Source organism: Salmo salar, chromosome ssa20, assembly GCF_905237065.1.
Source record: "Salmo salar chromosome ssa20, Ssal_v3.1, whole genome shotgun sequence".
Taxonomy (NCBI): Eukaryota; Metazoa; Chordata; class Actinopteri; order Salmoniformes; family Salmonidae; genus Salmo; species Salmo salar.
In genome coordinates this window covers 1759366-1785165 of record NC_059461.1, presented here as the reverse complement: position 1 = coordinate 1785165, position 25800 = coordinate 1759366, and the positions used below count along the sequence as shown (strand labels likewise).

Genomic DNA, 25800 nt, shown 5'->3' with positions numbered 1-25800 from the left:
CAAGCTTGGCACACCTGTATTTGGGGAGTTTCTCCCATTCTTCTATGCAGATCTTCTCAAGCTGTCAGGTTGGATGGGGAGCGTCGCTGCACAGCTATTGTCAGGTCTCTCCAGAGATGTTCGATTGGGTACAAGTCTGGGCTCTGGCTGGGCCACTCAAGGACATTGAGACTTGTCCCGAAGCCACTCCTATATTCTCTTGGCTGTGTGCTTAGGGTCGTTGTACTGTTGGAAGGTGAACCTCTGCCCCAGTCTGAGGTCCTGAGACCTTTGGAGCAGGTTTTCATCAAGGATCTCTCTGTACTTTGCTCAGTTCATCTTTCCCTCAATCCTGACTAGTTTCCCAGTCCCTGCCACTGAAAAACATCCCATGCTGCCACCACCATGCTTCACCGTAGGGATGGTGCCAGGTTTCCTCCAGAAGTGACACTGAGTTCAAGCCAAAGAGTTCAATCTTGGCCAAAGAGTTCAATCTTGGCATCATCGGACCAGAGAATCTTGTTTCTCATGGTCTGAGAGTCCGTTAGGTGCCTTTTGGCAAACTCCAAGCGGGCTGTTATGTGCTTTTACTGAGGAGTGGCTTCCGTCTGGCCACTCTACCATAAAGGCCTGATTGGTGGAGTGCTGCAGAGATGGTTGTCCTTCTGGAAGGTTCTCCCATCTCCATAGAGAAATTCTGGAGCTCTGTCAGAGTGACCACCGGGTTCTTGGTCACCTACCTGACCAAGGCCCTTCTCCCCCGATTGCCCAGTTTGGCCGGACGGCCAGCTCTAGGAAGAGTCTTGGTAGCCAGTCAGGGCTATGGAACCCTGCCCTGTGCACTGGACGTGCTACCATGTCCCTGACCTGCAGTTTTGGACTCTCTCTCTACCGCACCTGCTGTCTCTAACGCTGAATGATCGGCTATGAAAAGTCAACTGACATTTACTCCTGAGGTGCTGACCTGTTGCACCCTCTACAACCACTGTGATTATTATCATCATCATCATCTGACCCTGCTGATCATCTTGGCCATGTTCTGTTATAATCTCCACCCAGCACAGCTAGAAGAGGACTGGCCACCCCTCAGAGCCTGGTTCCTCTCTAGGTTTCTTCCTAGGTTCTGGCCTTTCTAGGGAGTTTTTCCTAGCCATCGTGCTTCTACATCTGCATTGCTTGCTGTCTGGGGTTTCAGGCTGGGTTTCTGTACAGAACTGTGTGACATTGGCTGATGTAAAAAGGGCTTTATAAATACATTTGATTGATTGGTGGTTCCAAACTTCTCCCATTTAAGAATGATGGAGGTCTTTGTGTTCTTGGGGACCTTCAATGCAAAAATAAATGTTTGGTACCCTTGCCCAGATCTGTGCAAACACAATCCTGTCTCAGAGCTCTATAGACAATTCCTTCAACCTCATGGCTTGGTTTTTGCACTGACAATTGTGGGACCTTATATAGACACGTCTGTACCTTTCCAAATCACGTCCAATCAATTGAATTTACCATAAGTGGACTATACTCAAGTTGTAGAAACAGCTCAAAGATGATCAATGGAAACAGGATGAACCTGAGCTCAATTTCGAGTCTCATAGCAAAAGTTCTGAATATTTATGTAAATAAAAGGTATTTCTGTTTTATATTTTTTTATACATTTGCAAACATTTCTAAAAACCTGCTTTGTCATTATGGGATATTGTGTGTAGATTGATGATTTGTTTTATTTAATCAATTTTAGAATAAGGCTGTAACTTAACAAAATTTCAGGAAAAAATATCGGGGCGTCTGAATAATTCCAGAATGCACTGTATTTATAACCAAATACTTTTACTCAAGTAGTATTTTACTGGGTAACTCACTTTTACTTGAGTAACTTTCTATTAAGGCATCTTTACTTTTACTCAAGTGTGACAATTGGGTACTTTTTCAAGCATTGCACAGGACCAGGATTAAGAAACACTGTGCTAACTGTAAATTCATTATTTTATATTTACACGGCAGAATTTGTAAAACAACAACAAAGGACTTTTTGGGAGCTCCCAAAAGATTGCTAGTTACATGGCACAGAAGAAGTCCAACTAATCAAACAATATTCCAATGGAAATACTGAAGTAACAAGCAGCCACCGATATTACTTCAACTGTGGTTGCAAGAACTAGCGGACTGTGGCACCACTAGCAACATATCTCAAAGCTGTTCATCATCATGATAACCTACAGTAGTTAGCTCTTGCAGCCGCTAGCTGAGTTTTAGATATAATTTCTAGACTGACAATACATACATCAGTGGTCAAGATCTCAGCCATGGGCAAAATGCATTCCGTACACCATACCTGTTTCCTCTGGTTGCTGTACTAATGATGTCAGCCCTAGCCCATCTTAAAACGCAACCCCTCCACGCCATGTTCGTGAGCGGGTAACCCGAATGACCCCTCCTTCATTCGCTACCGGGTCAACAGTCGAAAACAGCCAAACATAACCGGGTCATAATATGGCTAGAAGGTATCCCGTTCTTGTCAAATTTACGTCAAAAGTTGAATATTTTTGCATGTTAGCTAACCCCTTTCCCCTAACGTGCTACGGGGTGGGTATAATTTGTGGAACTTTCCAACAGGAATCCGTTCCAAAAACGTCGTAAATAACAAGGTTCCCAACAAACAACGCATACAAAGTTGTATAGCGGCCGAATAAGATACCGGGTATGGAGTGGGCTATTTCATGACGTTTTTCACTCACCACGTTTATTCCGAAAAATGTCTGTCTTCACTCTGGTAGCCTATGGACAAACATTAAGAATAAGCTACGTGGTGAGTTGGTGCCTATTCATCAGCAAGGTTAATTGATCGTGCTACATTGTATGCGTTATTTGTTGGCAACCTTGTACTTGACGAAGTTTTTGGAACAGATTCCTGTTGGAACGTTCCACAAATTATACCCGCCCCCGCTGAATTGACAGGGACATGGCAGCATTTCACTAGAATATAATTTCATGTTGTCATTTTTTCAAAAATATTCTGACCATTTTAAACATTTTTTTCGAACAATAGCAAATATTTTTTTTAAGTAAATGTTAGCGAGAACTGTTTATATTTGGTGTGTTTCAATAGTGAAAAAAAATCTCAAACAGCTCTTTCTTCTATAATAGGCTGGGCAACGTATCAGCTACATAAATGCGCTAGCGCAATTCAGCAGCGACTTGACTTCTGATTTTATCACTATCACACTAGCTATGACAATTACTTTGTCTACTTTTCGACAGACCATCCCCAATAGTAACGCTGATGAGAGTCAAAAGAGCCAACGTGAGAGCACTTTGCACACAATTTAAAGGACCTCCGATTTGTGTGGTGCAAGCAGCGGCTGATGTTCTGAACTGAAGCCTAGGTAGCCATTGTGGGGCCTTGGGACGCCTGCGTTCATAGTGCTGTTTTTTTTTCTTGCAAACATGGCGGCCCCTGCTCTAACCAGCCGGGCTGGGTCCGTAAATAGCTTGGGAAACAGCCCCACTGCGACTCCCAGCTCCACGACCAATAACAACAAGATCATCCCAAGCTACCCCGAGCTCGATTTCAGGTCTGGGGCCAGAATCGAGGATTTGAACCGACTGATTCAGGAATTTAGTAAACACGATCAGCGAGAATATGACGACCAGCGAGCGCTCGAGATCCACACCGCCAAAGATTTCATTTTCTCCATGCTCGGTAAGAGATTGTCGGTGGAAAAAAATCACGTCTGTTTAGCTGTAATTTGAACCTACAACGAGGCTCAACATTGTTTTATTATGCAAACTATTTATGACAATGCTCAATAACAACTACAGTCCGCTAGCTTCATGGCCGGCCCTGGACGTTCTGCCCCCCCCCCCAAAAAAATAGAAGTTTCAGGGAATAGTGGACAGAGAAATAGGTATTCTTACCATTTATTTCTCAATGTCAAACTAGTGTCTTGTTTGAAACGCTGTTTGCAAATAATTGCATCTTAGAACATCCTTATGAATCTAAGCATGGCATGGCACTTTCAAAAGTTACCTTTCCACCCAGACAGAGGGGATGCAGAAACATGTAAGCTTCAACTGCTGGCTACTCTTCCGTTGTATAACCCAACAACGTAAGTGCTTCCCTAAAAACTGCCTGGGTTTAAACAAACATCTTCTATTTTCAGAAAGAGAAAAGCTCAATTAATAGGGACAGAATAGCAAAGTTCCTTTTTTTATCTCTTCGAATATTATAGGCTGCAGCTCAGCGTCAGTATGTCATAGAGACGAATCAATATATCCCCATATGCATAGTGGGCATTTTAGAGCTTGTTTCTACCATAAGGCATCACCGAGTTAAGCATTGTTATAGAATGCTTGATATCATTTGGATATGTTTCATGTATTTATTTCAAAACATAAAGCAAACAATAAATAGTATTTTTGCCCTTTTCTTTAACAAAGGGTATGTGAAACCCTCACTCAATTCAAGCCCTGGTTTTAACCAAACACCAAGCCCTTCCCAGACACGGATATATTTAATCAGTGCATGAGATAGTGTTGGAGTATTTGGCTATACCGACATCTATGGATAGCATAACTGTCTATCAAGCAGGTAGGATAACCACTTATTTTTTTGGAGTAGGAAGAAATAGGCCCCATATGTAATTCTATGATTATGCTCATAGAAAATATTGGTGCACATATAGGAGGTCCCTTACCAGGCAGAAGGGGATTTTACTTTAACCCCTGCAACCTCTGCAATGTTGCTATCACTATGCAGCCAAATTCCTATAGTAGTTTCTTATTAATATTATACCACCCGTTATCACACATGGCAAGATCCCATAATTGTTACAATTACAATACAAATAACACTTTTATATAACATGTTTAACATATATTTTAATATTCCTTTAGAACTGTAAAAAAGAGTGATCATTTGAGCTTTAGAAACAAGTGCTTTCATAAATGCATGGCGGGCCTCGTTTCGCTGGAGCAGTGTGAAATAAGCTTTATGTCAATGACCCAGCCTCAACGAATTTCGTTTGTTTACATATCGAGTTTGATTGTTCAACATCAGTTTCAGCATTTATTTATTTCGTCTCCGCCTACAGTGGCCTCTTTCTGGTGGTGCTGCATTGCAGTCAGCGATGTTTTCTGTCGGTAGCTGTCCATGGTCCTGAAATCAAATCATCTGAGAGAGACCGAGAGGGAGAGAGAAAGATTAGGATGTAGTCTATTTAAATAAATAAACAACAAAGTAAACGGGTGATAGATAATTAAGTAATCTTACAAATTTAATGCGAGTGGATGATTAACGCTTACCTTTTATTCAAAGACAGGTTGACTCGCCTGGCCTTCCTGGCAGCAAAAGCATGCACTGCTTGTTGGAGGTTGATTTTGTAAGACAACTCATGCTCAATTGATATGGTGGCGAGTCCATTGAGTCTCTTGATTTATAGCAGAGCGCAGGCGTTTTTGATGAGTTTGAGACATGGTCTCTCCGCTCTCTCCCCGTTCGCCATCCTCCTATTGTAGTGGGACACTGAAAACTTTCATTGCCCCTTGTCTCTTAGGAAATTCCCCTCCTTATCCTGATTTGGCCCAGCCTGCACTAACAAATCCCGTAAAGAACTATTCATATTTTGGCCACTCACCGGGATCTTTTATGTGTTTTTTGTCTGGGAGTCGGACCTGTTCTTGTCGAGCCAGACAGCTGTCATCATCGGTGGAAGTGCATTGCTCGGACACCGGCTGATGGACATTGCTGCACGCTGATACATTTCAGCAGTGAATTTCTTTGTTTTAGAGATTGTGCTTCTTTTCAATTTTTTTTAAACTTTTTTTAAAAATATTCGCTTCCTGATAGTTTTCGTCTCTCTTAGACATAGTAGCAAATTGTTTCCAATCTCTACAGCTTACTTTTATCGAAAATTATATCCACTAGTAGTAGCTCGCTAACGTTAACAGGCTAGGTTAGGCTACTGCCTTAATCACTAATTGTCTTCGTCATACACAAACATTAAAAAACAATACAATAATTTAATTGGAAGATTCATTTTTATGAATGTTTCACAATTGGATAATCCCATATAAAAACACACATCACCATAGCTACCAAGGATAGTGGGAGTGAACTTTGGGAGAAGTGAGAATGGGGTGGGAGTGGGAACTGCAGCAACGCTATGAACTGGGACTGGGGCGCCGCCGGCAGTGTAGTAGCCGATCAGGGGCACCGGAGGGCAGCAGCCAATTGTCTAAATTCCGCCCCAAATTCAACGCTGCTGCCTAATCTTGCCTAATGGGAGGGCCGCACCTGGCTAGCTTAATTTCATGGCTGAATGGTAATTAAATGGCTACCCGGACTATTTGCATTGTGTGCCCCCTCCTCTCAACCCCTCTTTTACGCTACTGCTACTCTCTGTTTATCATGTATGCATAGTCACTTTAACCATACCTACATGTACATACTACCTCAATCAGCCCGACTAACCGGTGCCTGTATATAGCCTCGCTACTGTTATTTTCAAATGTCTTTTTACTGTTGTTTTTATTTCTTTACTTATCTATTGTTCACCTAATAACTTTTTTTTTTACTTAAAAATTGCACTGTTGGTTAGAGCCTGTAAGTAAGCATTTCACTGTAAGGTCTACACCTGTTGTATTCGGCGCACCTGACAAATAAACTTTGATTTGAATGGATGCAATAATGAAAGCAAGTGTGCTGCTGTTTTCAAATCTATCAGTGTAGATCAAATCAAGAGGCTGACTAAATCCTTTATCTATTTATCTGACCCATCATTGTCCAGTCCTAGATACATTGCTCAATATAATTAAGAATGGATTTAGTCTTAAATCATTCATAGGGCTGCACTGCCTGCAAACTGTATGCTCGAGGGCATACGGCGTGATAAAGACGTCTTTTTCTGTTTGAAATCTGTTCGGGAGGTTTTATAACCAGATAGCAACCAGATTAAGATGTCTTTTTCATAACATCATGAAAAATATGTATTATTTTGGTTGAAATCTGATTGAACTACTGACCAGTTATCTAAATGCTATTCAATTAATACCAATCTATATAAACATGTGCATAGTGTTATAAAGTACCTAGTAAAAATACTTTAAAGTACTACTTAAGTATTTTTTGGGGGGGTATCTGTACTACTATCTGTACTACAATTCCTAAAAGAAAATAATGTACTTTTTACTCCATACATTTTCCCTGACACCCACAAGTACTCGTTACATGTTGAATGCTTAGCAGGACAGGAAAATGGTCAAATTCACACACTTATCAAGGGAACACGTGGTCATCTCTACTGCCTCTTATCTGGCAGACTCACTAAACGCATGCATTGTTGGTAAATTATGTCTTAGTGTTAGGGTGTACCCCTGGCAATCTGTACATTTTAAAAACAAGAAAATGGTGCCATCTGCTTTGCTTAATATAAGACATTTGAAATTATTTATACTTTTACATTTGATTCTTAGTAAATATATTGAGCACATAATACTTTTAGACTTTTACTCAAGTAGTATTTTACTGGGTGACTAACTTTTTCTTGAGTCACTTTATAATAAGGTATCTATATTTTTATTCAAGTATGACAATTGTGTTTGTGGGCCACGCACCCATTGGATATAAGACACTAGAACCATTACAATTATACAAATGGGGGAATGTTATTTTTCCAGCAGGGTTTCCATGATTCAGTTTAGCACAGTTGGCAAACAGCTGGTAGAGTGCACCAAAGCGGGTTAGGGTCTCATGTACTCCGTCAACACGCTGGGACTATTCCGTTTGAGACTCGGGACTCAGACTCAGGGGGCTTCATGCGGGCCGAGCTCTTCCAGAGTCCAGCATAATCATATTACTCTAGGCTGAGGCTAATGGTACTCGGGGAGAGTCCACTTCAGTTTATCTGGCACGATTAACTTCTTCAGGATTAGGGACATTTTAGGTTTTTATCCTGCAGGTGATGAAACACCAATAAATAAATAAATATTTTTTTATTTCACCTCCATCGAATTTGCTAGGTCATTAACAAGCAACATTTTTTGACAGTCTCTAATTGATGGTCCCTAATTTATAGGATCTCTGCTTGAAATGCTTTTGATTTTACTACAGGCTATGGCAATACTTTTTGTAGTTGCAGTCCAACAAATTGAAAAGTGCACATTCACATTCATAACATTTGTTCTAGGCTACACAATAATACAGGATATCTTACAAAAATGCACTGCTGATAAAATGCAGTGAAACTGCAGTACAATTAAATAATGCTTTTTAAATGAAGAATATCTGGTGGCTTGCTGTGGGGCTTCTTATGGTAATCGTTTGTTTATTTTGCTGTGCATTTTCTTCTGTTCCACTGAATGCAATTTCGATTTTCTAAACTAAATTGGTTTTCAGAATTTAACAAAATACACGTAGGACTATATGTTTGATTTCAATATCCTAATACAATCCATCAATATTTACAAACCCCTATTTTTAATCCATTTATTTCCATCAATAACTAGTAAAACAGTATTGCACCTGAATTTGACCCTGAAAATTACTATTTATGTTTTCCTTAAAGCTTTTGAGCAATTCAAATTACTGCACACATTGTTATTTTAATTTCAGTAAGTACATTTTAATTTCAGTAGCTAAATGAAGAGGTAGGCATATATGGTCCAACTAAAATTTGGATTGGAATCTGTGCCTCGCTCGCAGCAATACATGTCTATGCGCCTCGCATGCAGCCTGCTTGCACAAGCGTCAACACAGCTGGAAAACAATGACTGTTTCTCGAAATGTACACAAAAAACGTTTTTACTTTTGTAAGTAGAGCGGCGGTTTGTTGGGGAGAATAATGTCAAGGAAAGTTTTTCTAGCAAGCTAACGTTAGCTAGATAATTTTAGCTGGCTAACGTTAGCTCTCTAGCTAATCCTCCATGGACGTGGTAAGTTTTACATTTTTTTTAACCTGTTGTAGCTAGCTAGCTAACGTTTTGACATTTTGATATCTGTTTTAATGACAGTAAATTGTGTGTGTGTGTGTGTTCTATCTGTGTGAGAGATGGACAGAGAGCGATGGTTGATGAATACAAATATAGGAAACATTGATTGTGTGTGAGACATTTTTAGCTAACCTCATTCTAGAAATATGGATGTAAAGTTTTTGTTGATTCATCAGGGATCCTTGTATTTGACAATATGATGCATTTTGCCTATTTCCCCCCACCCCCACCCTCATTCTAATGTTACCCTCTCAACTGCCTCTTTCAACTCTAGATTTTATTTATTTTTTACATTTCAGTAATCTTCTAGTTTGGATGGAGGAGGGGAACAAAGGGAAAGAGTACAGCAGTTATCCAGCCTGCTGACTAAGAAATGTAAATAGACAGCAAAACACAGGCTATCTCTCTCCCGTCTCTCTGCCTGACTGCCAGATTGCTGAGGGAAAACATGGTCAATGTACTTGCTAGGCTAAGTCTAACTTAGTGAAGACCTTAGGTCTTCTGTAGTAGCTAGGTTAATGAACTTAATGGTTACTCATGATTTGTCGCAATCTTTATGGTTCCTGAAACATGTCAATGACCTACTGCATGACCTCTACAGCAGTCCTTGGCCACCCACTTAGTTACCAGTGACCTATTCTGCCACGTCCCAGGAAAAGAAGAGAGCAGAACCACCCCTTAAATCAATAGTCATTGACAGTAAGTTCTGTGTGCAAGATGTTTTATTTTTTCCCCCTCTTTGATATTCTGATTTTCAATGTGTATTGATTCCTACTAACCACATTGGTAAGAGCTTGGTTTGTACTAGCTATGCTGATGATCATTAAAGTTTTCTCTTTGCATCAGGTCTTGCCTGATCTTAGTGTAAGTAGATCCACTTGAAATGGCATTGCTTCCTAATCATTTAAGTTTAAGTAAAGCAAATAAATTAGATTTATTTGATTTAAAATCCCATTTTAATTCTCCTTTTTTTTCAGTTGCGAAACCCTTGTGTCCTGATTCCACACAGATCTCCCTTGGTGAGTCATGTAAACTTTCTCCCCTTTCTCTCTTGCTCGTTTTCCCAGTTGCTCACTCAAACTCATACACGTGTGCAGCTGCAGAGAAGAGGAAGAGATTTGCCAATTACACCCATTTCGAACAATATTTGTTGCAGGAATGATATGACAGACACAGCTTTTTAAAAAGAGAATATTTTATTGTGCCTTTACTGTCTTTACACATACTTACATTTTTGCATTTACCTTTATTTTTTTAAGACTGCCAAGCTGTCCTCAATTGGGGGTTCATCTGTCTGGGACAATGTCCTCAGGATTATGAAGCAGTGTGTTTTATAAAAAGTTGTTTGAATATTACAACATGTATTCGATTAAGCAAAACTTCACCATTTAGAGGTGAGTTAAAAAAAAACAACGACTGTCTACTTTTGGTATTGTCTTTCTTAGTGTTTTGGATTGATGACCAATTAATGAATGCCCCACTTCAATATGAAGGGACAGAGAAGCAAACATGCCTTTGCTGTCACTTGTTTGTGCTCCATTGTACTTGGTAAGTAATTGTGAGCAGTTGAGACAGTTGACAATGATACATTTTTAGTAGATTCTGACTGTTAAATATATTTTACTATGTGCCTGTTCTGTTGTGTCCTGCATGTCCTCATTATGCCAATTTAGATTTATTTTATTTTTATGCTTACAGTAAGTGTCATGAAAAGCCTGAAAACTCAGGAAGTTGATGTGTTACGGGCCCTAGGGACAGTCCTAAAATGTGTCCCAGACTGCCGTGGTGGAGAACGACGCAAATGAGCAAGTTGCTCTTTTTTGAAGACGTCTCTAAGCTATAACTGCAACAAACTTCTTCAACTATACTGAATAAAAATATAAACGGAAAGTGCAACAATTTACAATTTTTACTGAGTTACAGTTCATATAAGGAAATCAGTAAATTGAAATAAATTCATTAGGCCCGACTCTCTGGATTTCACATGACTGGGCAGGTGCTCAGCCATGGGTGGGCCTGGGAGGGCAAAGGCCCACCCACTTGGGAGCCAGGCCCAGCCAATCAGAATGAGTTTTTCCTCACAAGGGCTTTATTTCAGATGTAAATACTCAGAAGATCCTGCAGGTGAAGAAGTTGAATGTGGAGGTCCTGGGCTAGCGTGGTTACACGTGATCTGCGTTTTTATTTTCCCGTTGGACGTACTGCCAAATTCTGTAAAACGAACATTCAGGGAGGGCGGTAGACTCCTAGAACAGTTACTTTAGAATTAGAACCTAGTAGAAGACTTTAAGCTAGAAATTCAAATTGTTTAGGACTGGATGTAGCCTTTAAAAGAGACACAGAAAGGATACTTTTAGTATAGATAGCAACACCACCACCTTTGCCAATTTTATCATCCCTGAAAACTTTAAAGCCATTAATAGTAACCACAGAATCCACGATTTTCTCAGATAACCATGTTTCTGATAAAATAAGAATATCTGGATCTGCCTCGGAATTCCAGATCTTCATGTAGTCAATATTTGGCAAAAGGCTGCAAACATTTAGGTGCATGAATTTCAAACCTTTTTCGGGCTTTGAAATCACCTGGAGTGTCAAAAGTCGGATCATTACCCGCCAACCTATTATTCATAGCCAAAGGCTGCATAGCAATGAAAAATTTAATTGTCAAAATTGACCCCAATCCGCCCTACATGTTGCTTATCTATGACTGATTGCTGGGGGCTTTGAGATGTAATAATAGTAGGGGTTATCTGAGACAGCAGCGTCTTCCCTGAATGCTGATTGGCTGACAGCCGTGGTATATCAGACCATATACCACAGGTATGACCAGTTAATAATAGCAATAAGGCACCTTGGGGGTTTGTGATATATGGCCAATATATCACGGGCTAAGGGCTGTGTCCAGGCACTCTGCGATGCGTCGTGCGTTGTTTCATGGAATCGTGGCTGAATGACGACATGGATATTCAGCTAGTGGGATATACGCTACACCGGCAAGATAGAACAGCACACTCCGGTAAGATGAGGGGGGGCGGTCTGTGCATATTTGTAAACAACAGCTGGTGCACGAAGTCTAAGGAAGTCTCTAGATTTTGCTCGCCTGAAGTAGAGTATATTGTGATAAATTGCAGACCACACTACTTGCCTAGAGAGTTTTCAGCTATACTTTTTTTGTGGCTGTTCATTTACCACCACAGACAGATGCTGGCACTAAGACCACACTCAGTCAGCTGTATAAGGAAATAAGCAAACAGGAAACCACTTACCCAGAGGCGGCGCTCCTAGTGGCCGGAGACTTTAATGCAGGGAAACTTAAATCAGTTATACCAAATTTCCATCAACATGTTAAATGTGCAACCAGAGGGAAAATAATTCTACATCACCTGTACTCCACACACAGAGGCCCATACAAAGCTCTCCCTCGCCCTCCATTTGGTAAATCCGACCACAACTCTATCCTCCTGATTCCTGCTTACAAGCAAAAATTAAAGCAGGAAGCACCAGTGACTCGGTCTATAAAAAAGTGGTCAGATGCTAAACTACAGGACTGTTTTGCTATCACAGACTGGAACATGTTCTGGGATTCTTCCGATGGCATTGAGGAGTACACCACATCAGTCACTGGCTTTATCAATAAGTGCATCGAGGACGTCGTCCCCACAGTGACTGTATGTACATACCCCAACCAGAAGCCATGGATTACAGGCAACATTTGCACTGAGCTAAAGGGTAGAGGTGCCGCTTTCAAGGTGCGGGAAGCTTACAAGAAATTCTGCTATGCCCTGCGACGAACCATCAAACAGGCAAAGCGTCAATACAGGGCTAAGATTGAATCATACTACACAGGCTCCGACGCTCGTCTTATGTGGCAGGGCTTGCAAACTATTACAGACTACAAAGGGAAGCACAGCTGCGAGCTGCCCAGTGACACGAGTCTACCAGACGAGCTAAATCACTTCTATGCTCGCTTCGAGGCAAGCAACACTGAGGCATACATGAGCATCAGCTGTTCCGGACGACTGTGTGATCACGCTCTCCGTAGCCGACGTAAGACCTTTAAACAGGTCAACATACACAAGGCTGCGGGGCCAGACGGATTACCAGGACGTGTGCTCCGGGCATGTGCTGAACAACTGGCGGGTGTCTTCACTGACATTTTCAACATGTCCCTGATTGAGTCTGTAATACCAGCATGTTTCAAGCAGACCACCATAGTTCCTGTGCCCAAGAACACAAAGGCAACCTGCCTAAATGACTACAGACTCGTAGCAGTCACGTCCGTAACCATGAAGTGCTTTTGAAAGGTCACATCAACACCATTATCCCAGAAACCGTAGACCCATTCCAATTTGCATACCGCCCAAACAGATCCACAGATGATGCAATCTCTATTGCACTCCACACTGCCCTTTCCCACCTGGACAAAGGGAACACTTATGTGAGAATGCTATTCATTGACTACAGCTCAGCGTTCAACACCATAGTACCCTCAAAGCTCATCACTAATCTAATGATCCTAGGACTCAACACCTCCCTCTGCAACTGGATCCTGGACTTCCTGACGGGCCGCCCCCAGGTGGTGAGGGTAGGTAGCAACACATCTGCCACGCTGATCCTCAACGCTGGAGCTCCACAGGGGTGTGTGCTCAGTCCCCTCCCGTACTCCCTGTTCACCCACGACTGCATGGCCAGGCACGACTCCAACACCATCATTAAGTTTGCAGATGACACAACAGTGGTTGGCCCGATCACTGACAATGACGAGACAGCCTATAGGGAGGAGGTCAGAGACCTGGCCGTGTGGTGCCAGAATAGCAACCTATCCCTCAACGTAACCAAGACTAAGGAGATGATTGTGGACTACAGGAAAAGGAGGACTGAGCACGCCCCCATTCTCATCGACGGGGCTGTAGTGGAGCAGGTTGAGAGCTTCAAGTTCCTCGGTGTCCACATCAACAACAAACTAGAATTGTCCAAACACACCAAGACAGTTGTGAAGAGGGCACGACAAAGTCTATTCCCCCTCAAACTAAGATTTGGCATGGGTCCTGAGATCCTCAAAAGGTTCTACAGCTGCAACATCGAGAGCATCATGACTGATTGCATCACTGCCTGGTACAGCAATTGCTCGGCCTTTGACCACAAGGCACTACAGAGGGTAGTGCGTACGGCCCAGTACGTCACTGGGGCTAAGCTGCCTGCCATCCAGGACCTCTACACCAGGCGGTGTCAGAGGAAGGCCCTAAAAATTGTTAAAGACCCCAGCCACCCCAGTCATAGACTGTTCTCTCTGCTACCGCATGGCAAGCGGTACCAGAGTGCCAAGTCTAGGACAAAAAAGGCTTCTCAACAGTTTTTACCCCCAAGCCATAAGACTCCTGTACAGGTAATCAAATGGCTACCCAGACTATTTGCATTGTGTGCCCCCCCCAACCCCACTTTTTACGCTGCTGCTACTCTCTGTTTATCATATATGCATAGTGACTTTAACTATACATTCATGTACATGCTACCTCAATTGGGCCGACCAACCAGTTCTCCTGCACATTGGCTAACCGGGCTATCTGCATTGTGTCCCGCCACCCACCACCCACCAACCCTTCTTTTACGTTACTGCTACTCTCTGTTCATCATATATGCATAGTCACTTGACTAACCGGTGTCTGTATGTAGCCTCGCTACTTTTTATTGCCTCGCTACTTTATATAGCCTCGCTACTTTATATAGCCTGTCTTTTTACTGTTGTTTTATTTCTTTACTTACCTATTGTTCACCTAACAACTTTTTTGCACTATTGGTTAGTAAGCATTTCACTGTAAGGTCTACAACTGTTGTATTCGGCGCACGTGACAAACAAATGTAGATTTTCTTTTAAAATCTCAGATTGATAAATTTGTAATGCACTGATTCTCTTCACTCTAGATCTGACCCATCACACTAGTCTTCAAGAGGACCACTACGCTCCAGATCGCTTTCTCTGCTCTAAGGTCCTTGATGACAATCTACCCCATCACACCACTCTTATTAAGCATTAAAAAAATCCCAATGTGTGTTTATTATTATTTTTAAAAATTTTATAAACTGGGTGGTTCGAGCCCTGAATGCTGATTTGGCTGACAGCCGTGGTATAGCGTATACAAAACATTTATTTTTACTACTCTAATTACGTTGGTGACCAGTTTATAATAGCAATAAGGCACCTCTGGGGTTTGTGGTATGTGGCCAATATACCACTGCTAAGGGCTGTATCTAGGCGTTTCGTCTTGCATAAGAACGGCCCTTAGCCGTGGTATATTGGCCATATGCCACACCCCCTCTTGCCTTATTGCTTAAATATATTCTATCCCAGTATTTCTATGCATGTAATGTCTGAAGGTGAATTATGAAACAATTACTTTGCAAATGTGAAAAGATTTGTGATGTAGATTGCTTGATCTATTTTAAATGTAAGAATATGTTGCAGATTGAAATGTTAATTGGTTCCTATAGAAACAAATCTAAATGTAATGAACAATGTTTTCAATATCCAACTTTGTCTTCTGGAGTCCTTTTTACAGTAGGTAATACGCTGTAGTCAGGTGGTCATTACCAGGTTATGATGAGATCTTATGATCAGTAGTCTACTGATGTCTTTTCAACCAGGTTTTGCCCACTAGGTAATGTAACATGGATAAGTTATGACTGACTGACTGATCTACAAATAATAATCAGTAGTTATTTATGATGGAAGGTGATTTGTAGATCAGGCAGTTGGCAGTCTCCTACACTGTCTGCTGCAATGTAGAACAAGCCCTGTGTGTCGAAAAACAGTGGGCGCGTTCGAGTGGATCACTTTTGTTAAGTCGTTGGTCACCGCCTTTCAAAGTGTGTTGCATTATGGGGATCAAAATTGTACGACTAGCTCCTACATGTTGACTGCATGATCTTTACAAAAATCATGTGCTCAAAGGTCATGAAGTTTTGACTGCAGCCGACTGCAAGTTTCTGCAGTTGCTCTTCACAAAGTTCATCTTGCAGCCATCACCTACATTGTGGGGGGGCTCTATTGTCAACCAGTCATTAGGGTGTTTTTGTTTGACTCACACGAACGTGACCAAAAACATGACTGAAACAGGAACTAACTTTGCCACGAATTATACATATCAGTGGATATACAATTTAATGAGATATTTGAGTCTCAATAATGAATTGTACAATGTACACGCACATTAACAGTAGCAGTCAAAAGTTTGGACACACCTACTCATTCAAGGGTTTTTCCGTATTTGACTATATTCTACATTGTAGAATAAAAGTCAAGACATCGGAACTATGAAATAACACATGGAATCATGCAGAAACCAAAAGTGTTAAACAAATCAAAATATATTTTACATTTGAGATTCTTCAAAGTAGCAACCCTTTGCCTTGATGACAGCTTTGCTCAATCTTGGCATTCTCTCAACCAACTTGATGAGGAATGCTTTTCTAAAGTCTTGAAGGAGTCATTATGCTGAGTACTTGTTGGCTGCTTTTCCTTCACTTTGCGGTCCAACTCATCCCAAACCATCTCAATTGGGTTGAGGTCGGGTGATTGTGGAGACCAGGTCATCTGGTGCAGCATTCCATCACTCTCCTTCTTGGTCAAATAGCCCTTACACAGCCTGGAGGTGTGTTGGGTCATTGTCCTGTTAAAAAAACAAATGATAGCCCCACTAAGCGCAAACCAGATGGGATGGAATATTGCTGCAGAATCCTGTGGTAGCCATGCTCATTAAGTGTGCCTTGAATTCCAAATAAATCACTGACAGTGTCACCAGCAAAGCACCATCACACCACCTCCTGCTTCACGGTGGGAACCATGCATGTAGAGATCATCCCCAGTGACGCAACGGTCTAAGGCACTGCATCTCAGTGCTAGAGGCGTCACTAGAGACCTTGGTTAGATTCCAGGCTGTATCACAACCGGCCGTGATTGGGAGTCCCATAGGGCGGCGCACAATTGGCCCAGCGTCGTTAGGGTTTGGTTGGATAGGCTGTCATTGTAAATAGTTAAATAAAGGAATTTGTTCTTAACTGACTTGCCTAGTTAAATCAAAGTTAAATATTACTTTTTTATAAAAATCTGTTCACCTACTCGGTGTCTCACAAAGACACGGTGGTTGGAACCAAAAAATCTCAAATTTGGACCGAAAGACAGATCTCCACCGGTCGTCCATTGCTCGTGTTTCTTGGCCCAAGCAAGTCTCTTCTTGTTATTGGTGTCCTTTTTTCTTTGCAGCAATTCAACCCATGAAGGCCTGATTCCCACAGTCTCCTCTGAACAGTTGATGTTGAGGTGTGTCTGTTACTTGAACTCTGTGAAGCATTTATTTGGACTGCAGTCTGAGGTGCAGTTAACCCTTACTTATCCTCTGCAGCAGAGGTAACTCTGGGTCTTCCTTTCCTGTGGCGGTCCTCATGAGAGCCAGTTTCATCATAGCGCTTGATGGTTTTTGCGACTGCACTTGAAGAAACTTGACATTTTCCGGATTGACTGACCTTCATGTTTGAAACTAATTATGGACTGTCGTTTCTCTTTGCTTATTTGAGTTGTTCTTGCCATAATATGGACTTGGTCTTTTACCAAATAGTGCTATCTTCTGTATACCACCCCTACCTTGTCACAACAAAACGGATTGGCTCAAACTTATTAAGAAGGAAAGAAATTACACAAATGAACTTTTAACAATGCACACCTGTTAATTGAAATACATTTCAGGTGACAACCTCATGAAGCTGGTTGAGAGAATTCCAAAAGTGTGCAAAGCTGTCATCAATGAAAAGGGTGGATACTTTGAACAATGTCATATTACACACTTTTTTGGTTACTAAATGATTCCATATATGTTATTTCATAGTTTTGATGTCTTCACTATTAATGTAGAAAATAATACAAATAAAGAAAAACCTTTGAATGAGTAGGTGTGTCCAAACTTTTGACTGGTACCTTATTTCAGTTGGCAAAATGTTTATAATTTAGAAATAAAGAAAAATCTTTATAATCAATGTCAACACTGCCATGTTGATCTGAACCCTGTTGTTGGAAAACAATGTTAGTGTTCAACTTTCGGCTGTCACAGTTGCACCTCCCATGACTTCACACCTCGGCTTTTGTCTAGAGTTGGTTGCTTTAGCCTTACCACTTAAACTTGCCCACTAACTCGATGGTATTCAAAGTCGGTCATGACCCCTAGTGTGGTCGCCAAAATGATTATACGTTTTATTATAGAACAAAAAAATGTGGACAGATTATTGTATGGGACAATAAACAAACGTTTTTGAGAAAGATTATTTTATTGCGTAAATGAATTTATTGGTTTCATGAAAATGCAATGAATTCAAGGTTATTTGTTGAAAATAGGATCCCTGCTGAAAAAGTTTGAATACCATTTTACTAACTTGAATAACTTTGATTTGACAGCCTAATATGCCAAACTGTTGTGGTGGTGTACTGGTTCAGCAGCAGTGTTAGAAAAATGCAGACCATGAAAACTCACTCAGATGATTTGAGCAAAAGATACAAAAGGAATAGCAGACAGACACACACAGTCGTACGCAGTCACGCACACAGCATATGTTTTACTATCCTTGTGGGGATCTAAAATTGATTTCCATTAAAAATCCTATTTTCCCTAACCCTTAACTCTAACCCTAAATGTAACCCTAACCCCTGAGCCTAAAATAGCCTTTGTCCTCGCAGAAACCTGGGAAACGTCTACACGAGGGGAGAATTTTCCTTGTTTTACTATCCTTGTGGGGACTTTTGGAGATTTACGGTACCCACAAGGATAGTAATACAAGCCCACACTCCACACACACTTGCGCTGTGGGCCTACACACTTAAGCTTCTTGCGCTCAGTGTCTCAAACAAACAGTGACAGTAGACCACAGCGCCGAGCCACTCGGGGCCCGTCTCTTATGTCGCGGGGTTATGGCTGCTGAGAGGGAACAGACACTTCCTGGAATCAGTGAAGAGGGAAAACAAACGAGGCAGGGCACTGCAGTCCACATAGATAAACTCAGCCAATGCTTATGGAGCATGCTAGGCCAGCTCAGTCCAGTGCAGTGCACACAGAACCCAAGAGCAAACAATGCACAAGCTAATAACAAGGTTTCTTTTTACATCTGAAATGTTATGGAATGGCAGGATGCCTTTGACAGGGGAGATTTATTTGGCCTGTGTTAGTATTATGTCATGTAAATGTATCAGCTTGGAACCGGTTCAGGGAACAGAAACTCAGAAACAGAAACATTTTTAGAGGAACGGAACCAAAACCGGGAACGAAAGTGGTCTCTAGTTTTCCGGTACAGAACCGTTATTTTCAAATCTTGAGAACCGTTTAATCTTTAGTTCCAAAATTATTCCTAATGTATAGTATATGTCAACAACCTTTCCCTCAACGTCATCAAGAAATAGGAGATGATTATGGACTACAGGAAAAGGAGGGCCGAGGACGCCCCCATTCTCATTGACGTGGCTGTAGTGGAGCAGGTTGAGAGCTTCAAGTTCCCTGGTGTCCACATCACCAACTAACTATCATGGTCCAAACACACCAAGACAGTCATTAAGAGGGCATGACAACGCCTATTCCCCCTCAAGAAACTGAAAATATTTGTTGTGGGTCCTCGGATCCTCAAAACGTTCTATAGCTGCACCATCAAGAGCATCCTGACTGGTTGCATCACCGTCTGGTATGGCAAATTCTTGGCCTCCGACCGCAAGGCGCTACAGAGGGTAGTGCGTACGGCCCAGTACATCACTGAGGCCAAGCTTCCTGCCATCCAGGACCTCTATACTAGGCTGTGTCAGGCAAAGGCCCTAAAAATTGCCAAAGACTCAAGCCACCCTAAGCATAGACTGCTCTCTCTGCTACAGCACGGCAAGCGGTACCGGAGTGCCAAGTCTAGGGCCAAAAGGCTTAACAGCTTCTACCCTCAAGCCATAATACTGCTAAACAGCTAATCGAATGGCTACCCAGACTATTTGCATTGACCCCCCCGCCCCCCTTTTTTAACGTTGCTGCTAATCGCTGTTTATTATCTATGCATAGTCACTTTACCCCTAGCTACATGTACATATTTATTACCTTGATTACCTTGACTAACCTGTGCCCCTGCACATTGACTCGGTACCGGTACCCCCTGTATATAGCCTTGTTATTGTTATTTTATTGTTATTTTATTTTCTTAAACTTTAGTTTATTTAGTAAGTATTTTCTTAACTCTTTATTTTTCGTAACTGCATTGTTTGTTAAGGATTTGTAAGTAAGCATTTCACGGTAAGGTCTACACCTGTTGTATTCGGAGCATGTGACAAGATTTGATTTGATTATATAATTCTGTAATTTGGTGAAGTTATTTTGTTAGCAATATTCTGAACACATTAAAATTCACATGCATTATTCAAGCCAAGCCCCCTCCATGTCCACCCCTCTCTCTCGCTCTCTCCCCACCCGTGAAATTTCAGTCGCATTACGAGACGGAACTTAGCTGTTTACATTTTTGAATGGTCAACTATCTTAACTGTTCCACAGCAAGCTGCTCAATCTGCACTAATTGGGGGAGTAAATTAATGAGCTAAATGTAAATTCAATGTTGATTTCACAGGTAAAAATTTATTTATGAAAAGGAACTATGTGAACCGGTTCAGAACTTTATTTTCTGGTCTGAACACCGGAATAGAATTTAAATAAAGAGGTTCTGCTCAGAACCGAACGATTGGAAAATAATTTTGCTTCCAACCCCTGAAATGTATAGGCCTAGAAATACTAGTGTAAAGATCAATATAGCCTAGTGTCTGGATCTGTATGTTATCCCCCACTTGGCAGCGTGGTGGTTTGACTGTGACAGGCACCCTGGTGGGGATGTGAAATAGGCCTCTTGTGTCCGGACTTGCAGCCTGGGGGGGATTAGGTGGAAATTGACTTGCACTGCCCCCTAGTAGAGAGATGTGGTACAACACTTGTATCCAGAGGGATATATATACTGCTCAAAAAAATAAAGGGAACACTTAAACAACACAATGTAACTCCAAGTCAATCACACTTCTGTGAAATCAAACTGTCCACTTAGGAAGCAACACTGATTGACAATACATTTCACATGCTGTTGTGCAAATGGAATAGACAACAGGTGGAAATTATAGACAATTAGCAAGACACCCCCAATAAAGGAGTGGTTCTGCAGGTGGTGACCATAGACCACTTCTCAGTTCCTATGCTTCCTGGCTGATGTTTTGGTCACTTTTGAATGCTGGCGGTGCTTTCACTCTAGTGGTAGCATGAGATGGAGTCTACAACCCACACAAGTGGCTCAGGTAGTGCAGCTCATCCAGGATGGCACATCAATGCGAGCTGTGGCAAGAAGGTTTGCTGTGTCTGTCAGTGTAGTGTCCAGAGCATGGAGGCGCTACCAGGAGACAGGCCAGTACATCAGGAGACGTGGAGGAGGCTGTAGGAGGGCAACAACCCAGCAGCAGGACCGCTACCTCCGCCTTTGTGCAAGGAGGAGCAGGAGGAGCACTGCCAGAGCCCTGCAAAATGACCTCCAGCAGGCCACAAATGTGCATGTGTCTGCTCAAACGGTCAGAAATAGACTCCATGGGGGTGGTATGAGGGCCCGACATCCACAGGTGGGGGTTGTGCTTACAGCCCAACACCGTGCAGGACGTTTGGCATTTGCCAGAGAACACCAAGATTGGCAAATTCGCCACTGGCACCCTGTGCTCTTCACAGATGAAAGCAGGTTCACACTGAGCACGTGACAGATGTGACAGAGTCTGGAGATGCCGTGGAGAACGTTCTGCTGCCTGCAACATCCTCCAGCATGACCGGTTTGGCGGTGGGTCAGTCATGGTGTGGGGTGGCATTTCTTTGGGGGGCCGCACAGCCATTAGGTACCGAGATGAGATCCTCAGACCCCTTGTGAGACCATATGCTGGTGCGGTTGGCCCTGGGTTCCTCCTAATGCAAGACAATGCTAGACCTCATGTGGCTGGAGTGTGTCAGCAGTTCCTGCAAGAAGAAGGCATTGATGCTATGGACTGGCCGCCCGTTCCCCAGACCTGAATCCAATTGAGCACATCTGGGACATCATGTCATATACATATATACATTTATATATATTACATTTTAGTCATTTTGGAGACGTTCCTATCCAATTTCGCCAGTTATCAGATGCCGTCTTCATCCGCCTTCCCAGCTGTTTGGGAGATGAGACTCCTGTATCTGCCTGGTCAGCAGCTTTGTAATGGGAGTTGTCTATCTCCTAGACTGGCTGCCCGTCAGGGTTTGAGAGCCCAGTCTACTCTAAATTGTCCTGTAACCCTGGGTGGGGGCCCTATCCGGGTGCTATCAGCTGGAGCCAGCTGAGCCTGAGACTTGTGGGGCATCACTCCCTGAGGTAGCATGCAAGGCAGAGCAATGCAAGGCAGAGCAGAGCAGAGCAAAGCATGGAAATTTACTCGACAACCAAAAACATTTCCAAGTTCAGCTTTCTTAATGAACCATAAAATGTAATCATTTCTAGTTGTTTATCAAGGTTAGCTGGCTAACTCATTGATCCTGCTTTGTAGTATACCCCTCTGGTCTACTGGTAATAGGTTAAGTTGCATTTTAACAACACTGATACAGGATCAGATGTTTTCCCACCCACAAGAATGTTAAGGTTAGTATTGGGGGTAGGGTAATCTGATCCTAGATCTGTGGTTCGAGGACAGGCCCACTCCTTTTGTATTTTTTGTTATTTTTATTGAACAGATAGGACAGGTAAGGAAATGTAGGAGGAGGTTGAGTCAAAGGGCAGTAGGCCAGATTCGAACCCATGCCAACTCTAACCGCTGGACCACACAGGCCACTATTAATCCCCCTTAATCCTTCTCCCATCAGGTATGGTGCAGAAACTGGACCAGAAGCTCCCTGTGGCCAACGAGTACCTACTGCTGTCAGGTGGCGTGCGAGAGGGTGTGGTTGACATGGACCTAGATGAGCTTAGCGTCTACGCCCGCGGCACCGACTATGACATGGACTTTACCCTCCTCGTGCCCGCGCTCAAGCTGCACGACCGCAACCAGCCGGTAACTTTGGACATGCGCCACTCAGCCCTGTGCCACTCGTGGCTGAGCCTGCGCCTCTTCGACGAGGGCACCATCAACAAGTGGAAGGACTGCTGCACCATGGTAGACCACATCAACGGCGCCACCAACTACTTCTTCTCACCCACGCTGGTGGCTGACTGGTTCTACGAGTCCATCAGCGTGGTCCTGGTGGAGATCCAGAAGAAGCCCCAGCGCGGCATGCCCCGCGTGGAGAAGGTGGAGCGGAACGGCACCATCATCTCCGTCATCCTGGGCGTGGGCAGCAGCCGCATGCTCTATGACATCTTGCCTGTCGTCTCCTTCAAGGGATGGCCGGCGGTGGCCCAGAGCTGGCTGATGGAGAACCACTTCTGGGACGGCAAGATCACAGAGGAGGAGGTGATCAGCGGCTTCTACCTGGTGCCTGCCTGCTCCCACAAGGGCCGTAAGGAGAATGAGTGGCGCCTGTCGTTCGCCCGCAGCGAAGTGCAGCTCAAGAAGTGCATCTCGGCCAGCCTGATGCAGGCCTACCAGGCATGCAAGGCCATCATTATCAAGCTTCTGTCAAGGCCCAAGGCCATCAGCCCCTACCACCTGCGCAGCATGATGCTGTGGGCCTGCGATCGGCTCCCCGCCACCTACCTGTCCCAGGAAGACTTCTCAGCCCACTTCCTGCTAGGCCTCATCGACGACCTGCAGAACTGCCTGGTCAACAAGATGTGCCCCAACTACTTCATCCCACAGTGCAACATGTTGGAGCACCTGTCGGATGAGATGGCCATGCTCCACGCCCGCAAGCTCAGCTCGGTGCGCTCCGACCCGGCCGAGCACCTGCGCACCACCATCGAGCATGCCAAGGCGGCCAACCGGCTGACCCTGGACCTGCATTGGCGCGGCAGCGCCTCAAACCTGCCGTCGCCACAGTCAGACGCGGGCGGCGAGCACCAGCCGGATGACCGATTGGCTAAGAAGCTGCAGCAGTTGGTGACGGAGAACCCCGGCAAGTCCATCTCTGTGTTCATCAACCCCGACGATGTGACGCGGCCGCACTTCCGCATCGACGACAAGTTCTTCTGAGACTTCAAAATAGAAAAATAATACTACTCCTCCCCCCCACGGCACCCATTCTTCTCCCCTTTGACTAGATTGGTCGAGTCATCAAATTAGTCGGTTTCCCAAGTAACGGTCGCCACAGAGCGTTGTGAGGTGCTTTTGTCCAAAAGTGTCTTCCCATTTTGTTCCCCTGGCCCTGACACCTGTCCCCACACCCCACCAACCCTACAGTCCCCCTGTCACCTTTAGAAGGCCTTTACAGGACTACATGAAACAGGTGGAAGAAGAGGTACTGTGTCTTGCCTCGGATGGTTAAGCAATGTCTTAGTCCCTGTAGGGGAACTGATGGTACTAACGCCATAACTGTACATAGAGAGAGTTGAGTGGATATGTGTGTGTGGACTTTGATCTTATTTTGCACAGAATGTAGAGGCACACAGTTAACATGTTGGAAGTGCTATGAAGTGAAGTCTGAAATGTTGCTTATCATTTAGGAAGGCAATTTCAATGGTCTTTTTTTTTCTCCTCTGGGCTAAATGCTCTGAATTTATACCTACTGGTTTAGGGTATGTTTAGAGCTGTTATTCCAATAAGCTGTATCACAATGACAAGTTCTTTCTAACTTTACGTTCTCTGTAGTCATGTCCATGTCCTATGTGTATAGTGAACAGTTCCAGACGTATCCCGAATATGCCAACAACCTGCAGATATCTGACCGGCAATGTGATACACATATCTTCATCCTCAAGTGCAATTAGTAAACAAACAAACACACACACACACACACACACACACACACACACACACACTACCCAATACATAAACGTGCTAACACTCATCATACACACTCCTGATCAGTGAAATGGTGTATTTAATACGTATTTGTGATATTCTAGAACTCTGGGACGTTGTCATTTTGTTTGTCTTTGTTATATGGAACTCTGAAACATTTTACTGTGAGTCTTATTTTCCATATTTGCTGCTGACTTTAGGAAGATGTTTTATGATTAACTGGTTATGCAAATTAAGTTAACAAACACACAATTATGAATTTTAATTGTACATGTGCGTAGCTACTGTGTACAGTACATAGTACTGGAATACAGCAGTGGGATCCTGCCTGTATCATTTGTATGGACCAATCTAGCAGCGGCATTGTCAGCACCGATGAATCACGTGGCCTATCAGATGAATCCTGTTGAGTCAAACCTGTCATGGACCAATCAGAATGGACCAACCGTGCAACCTCACCATTGGCAGGGATCTAACACACTGCCTTACCATTAATTCGGACCAATCACTGGAGTGGCCTGAAGAATGTGTTCTATGCCTCTACTCTTCCAAAGGCATACTGGCCGCGTTTCCCGGGCTGACTACATTACAGACGCCTGCCAAATCTCACAATGCCTGAAGAGCTGTTTTATCACATCATATGATATGTCATATCACATCATATCATATAGCAATCTGATGCCTGACTGTACAAATCGATCAACCACGGGTTGATGCAATGCAACGTCTGCAATGTAGTTGGCCTGAAACGTGACCATACTGTATGAGAGGGAGAGCAAGTCCCGCGTTCGGCCTACAATGACCACATCAAATCAAATTGTGTGAATAATCTGAGATCTGTGTAGATGGTAACGCTATAAACAAGCTAAAATGTAATTAAACATATTTAACAACAA

The 25800-nt window shown here is 43.1% G+C and overlaps 2 protein-coding genes across 34 annotated transcripts in view; one reads left to right on the top strand and one right to left on the bottom strand.

Annotated features, from left to right (window-relative positions):
- The window catches only part of LOC106579790 (presenilins-associated rhomboid-like protein, mitochondrial), a 14531-nt gene extending 12067 nt beyond the window's left edge, over window positions 1-2464 (bottom strand). Inside the window, exon 1 of the mRNA XM_014159972.2 lies at window positions 2309-2464. Within this exon, the coding sequence (XP_014015447.1) occupies window positions 2309-2379 (71 nt within the window). The 5' untranslated portion in view covers window positions 2380-2464. The remainder of the gene's footprint in view (window positions 1-2308) is intronic.
- LOC106579788 (protein MB21D2) lies at window positions 2461-25800 on the top strand. 33 transcript variants are annotated; one of them, XR_006761114.1, is made up of 8 exons: window positions 3420-3676; window positions 9261-9336; window positions 9563-9660; window positions 9808-9825; window positions 9939-9980; window positions 10221-10355; window positions 10455-10509; window positions 10660-12107. XR_006761114.1 is itself a non-coding variant. In XM_045704248.1 (6 exons), exon 6 carries the CDS (start codon window positions 22874-22876, stop codon window positions 24134-24136), a length of 1263 nt encoding a protein of 420 aa, XP_045560204.1. In that variant the 5' UTR covers window positions 2725-2782; window positions 9261-9336; window positions 9563-9660; window positions 9808-9825; window positions 9939-9980; window positions 22872-22873; the 3' UTR covers window positions 24137-25800. The 33 variants fall into 33 exon arrangements, 12 of the variants coding, with proteins under 12 accessions (XP_045560206.1, XP_014015444.1, XP_045560204.1 ...); XR_006761117.1 differs by lacking the exons at window positions 9808-9825; window positions 10660-12107 and adding an exon at window positions 14887-15494; XR_006761113.1 differs by lacking the exons at window positions 10455-10509; window positions 10660-12107 and adding an exon at window positions 14887-15494.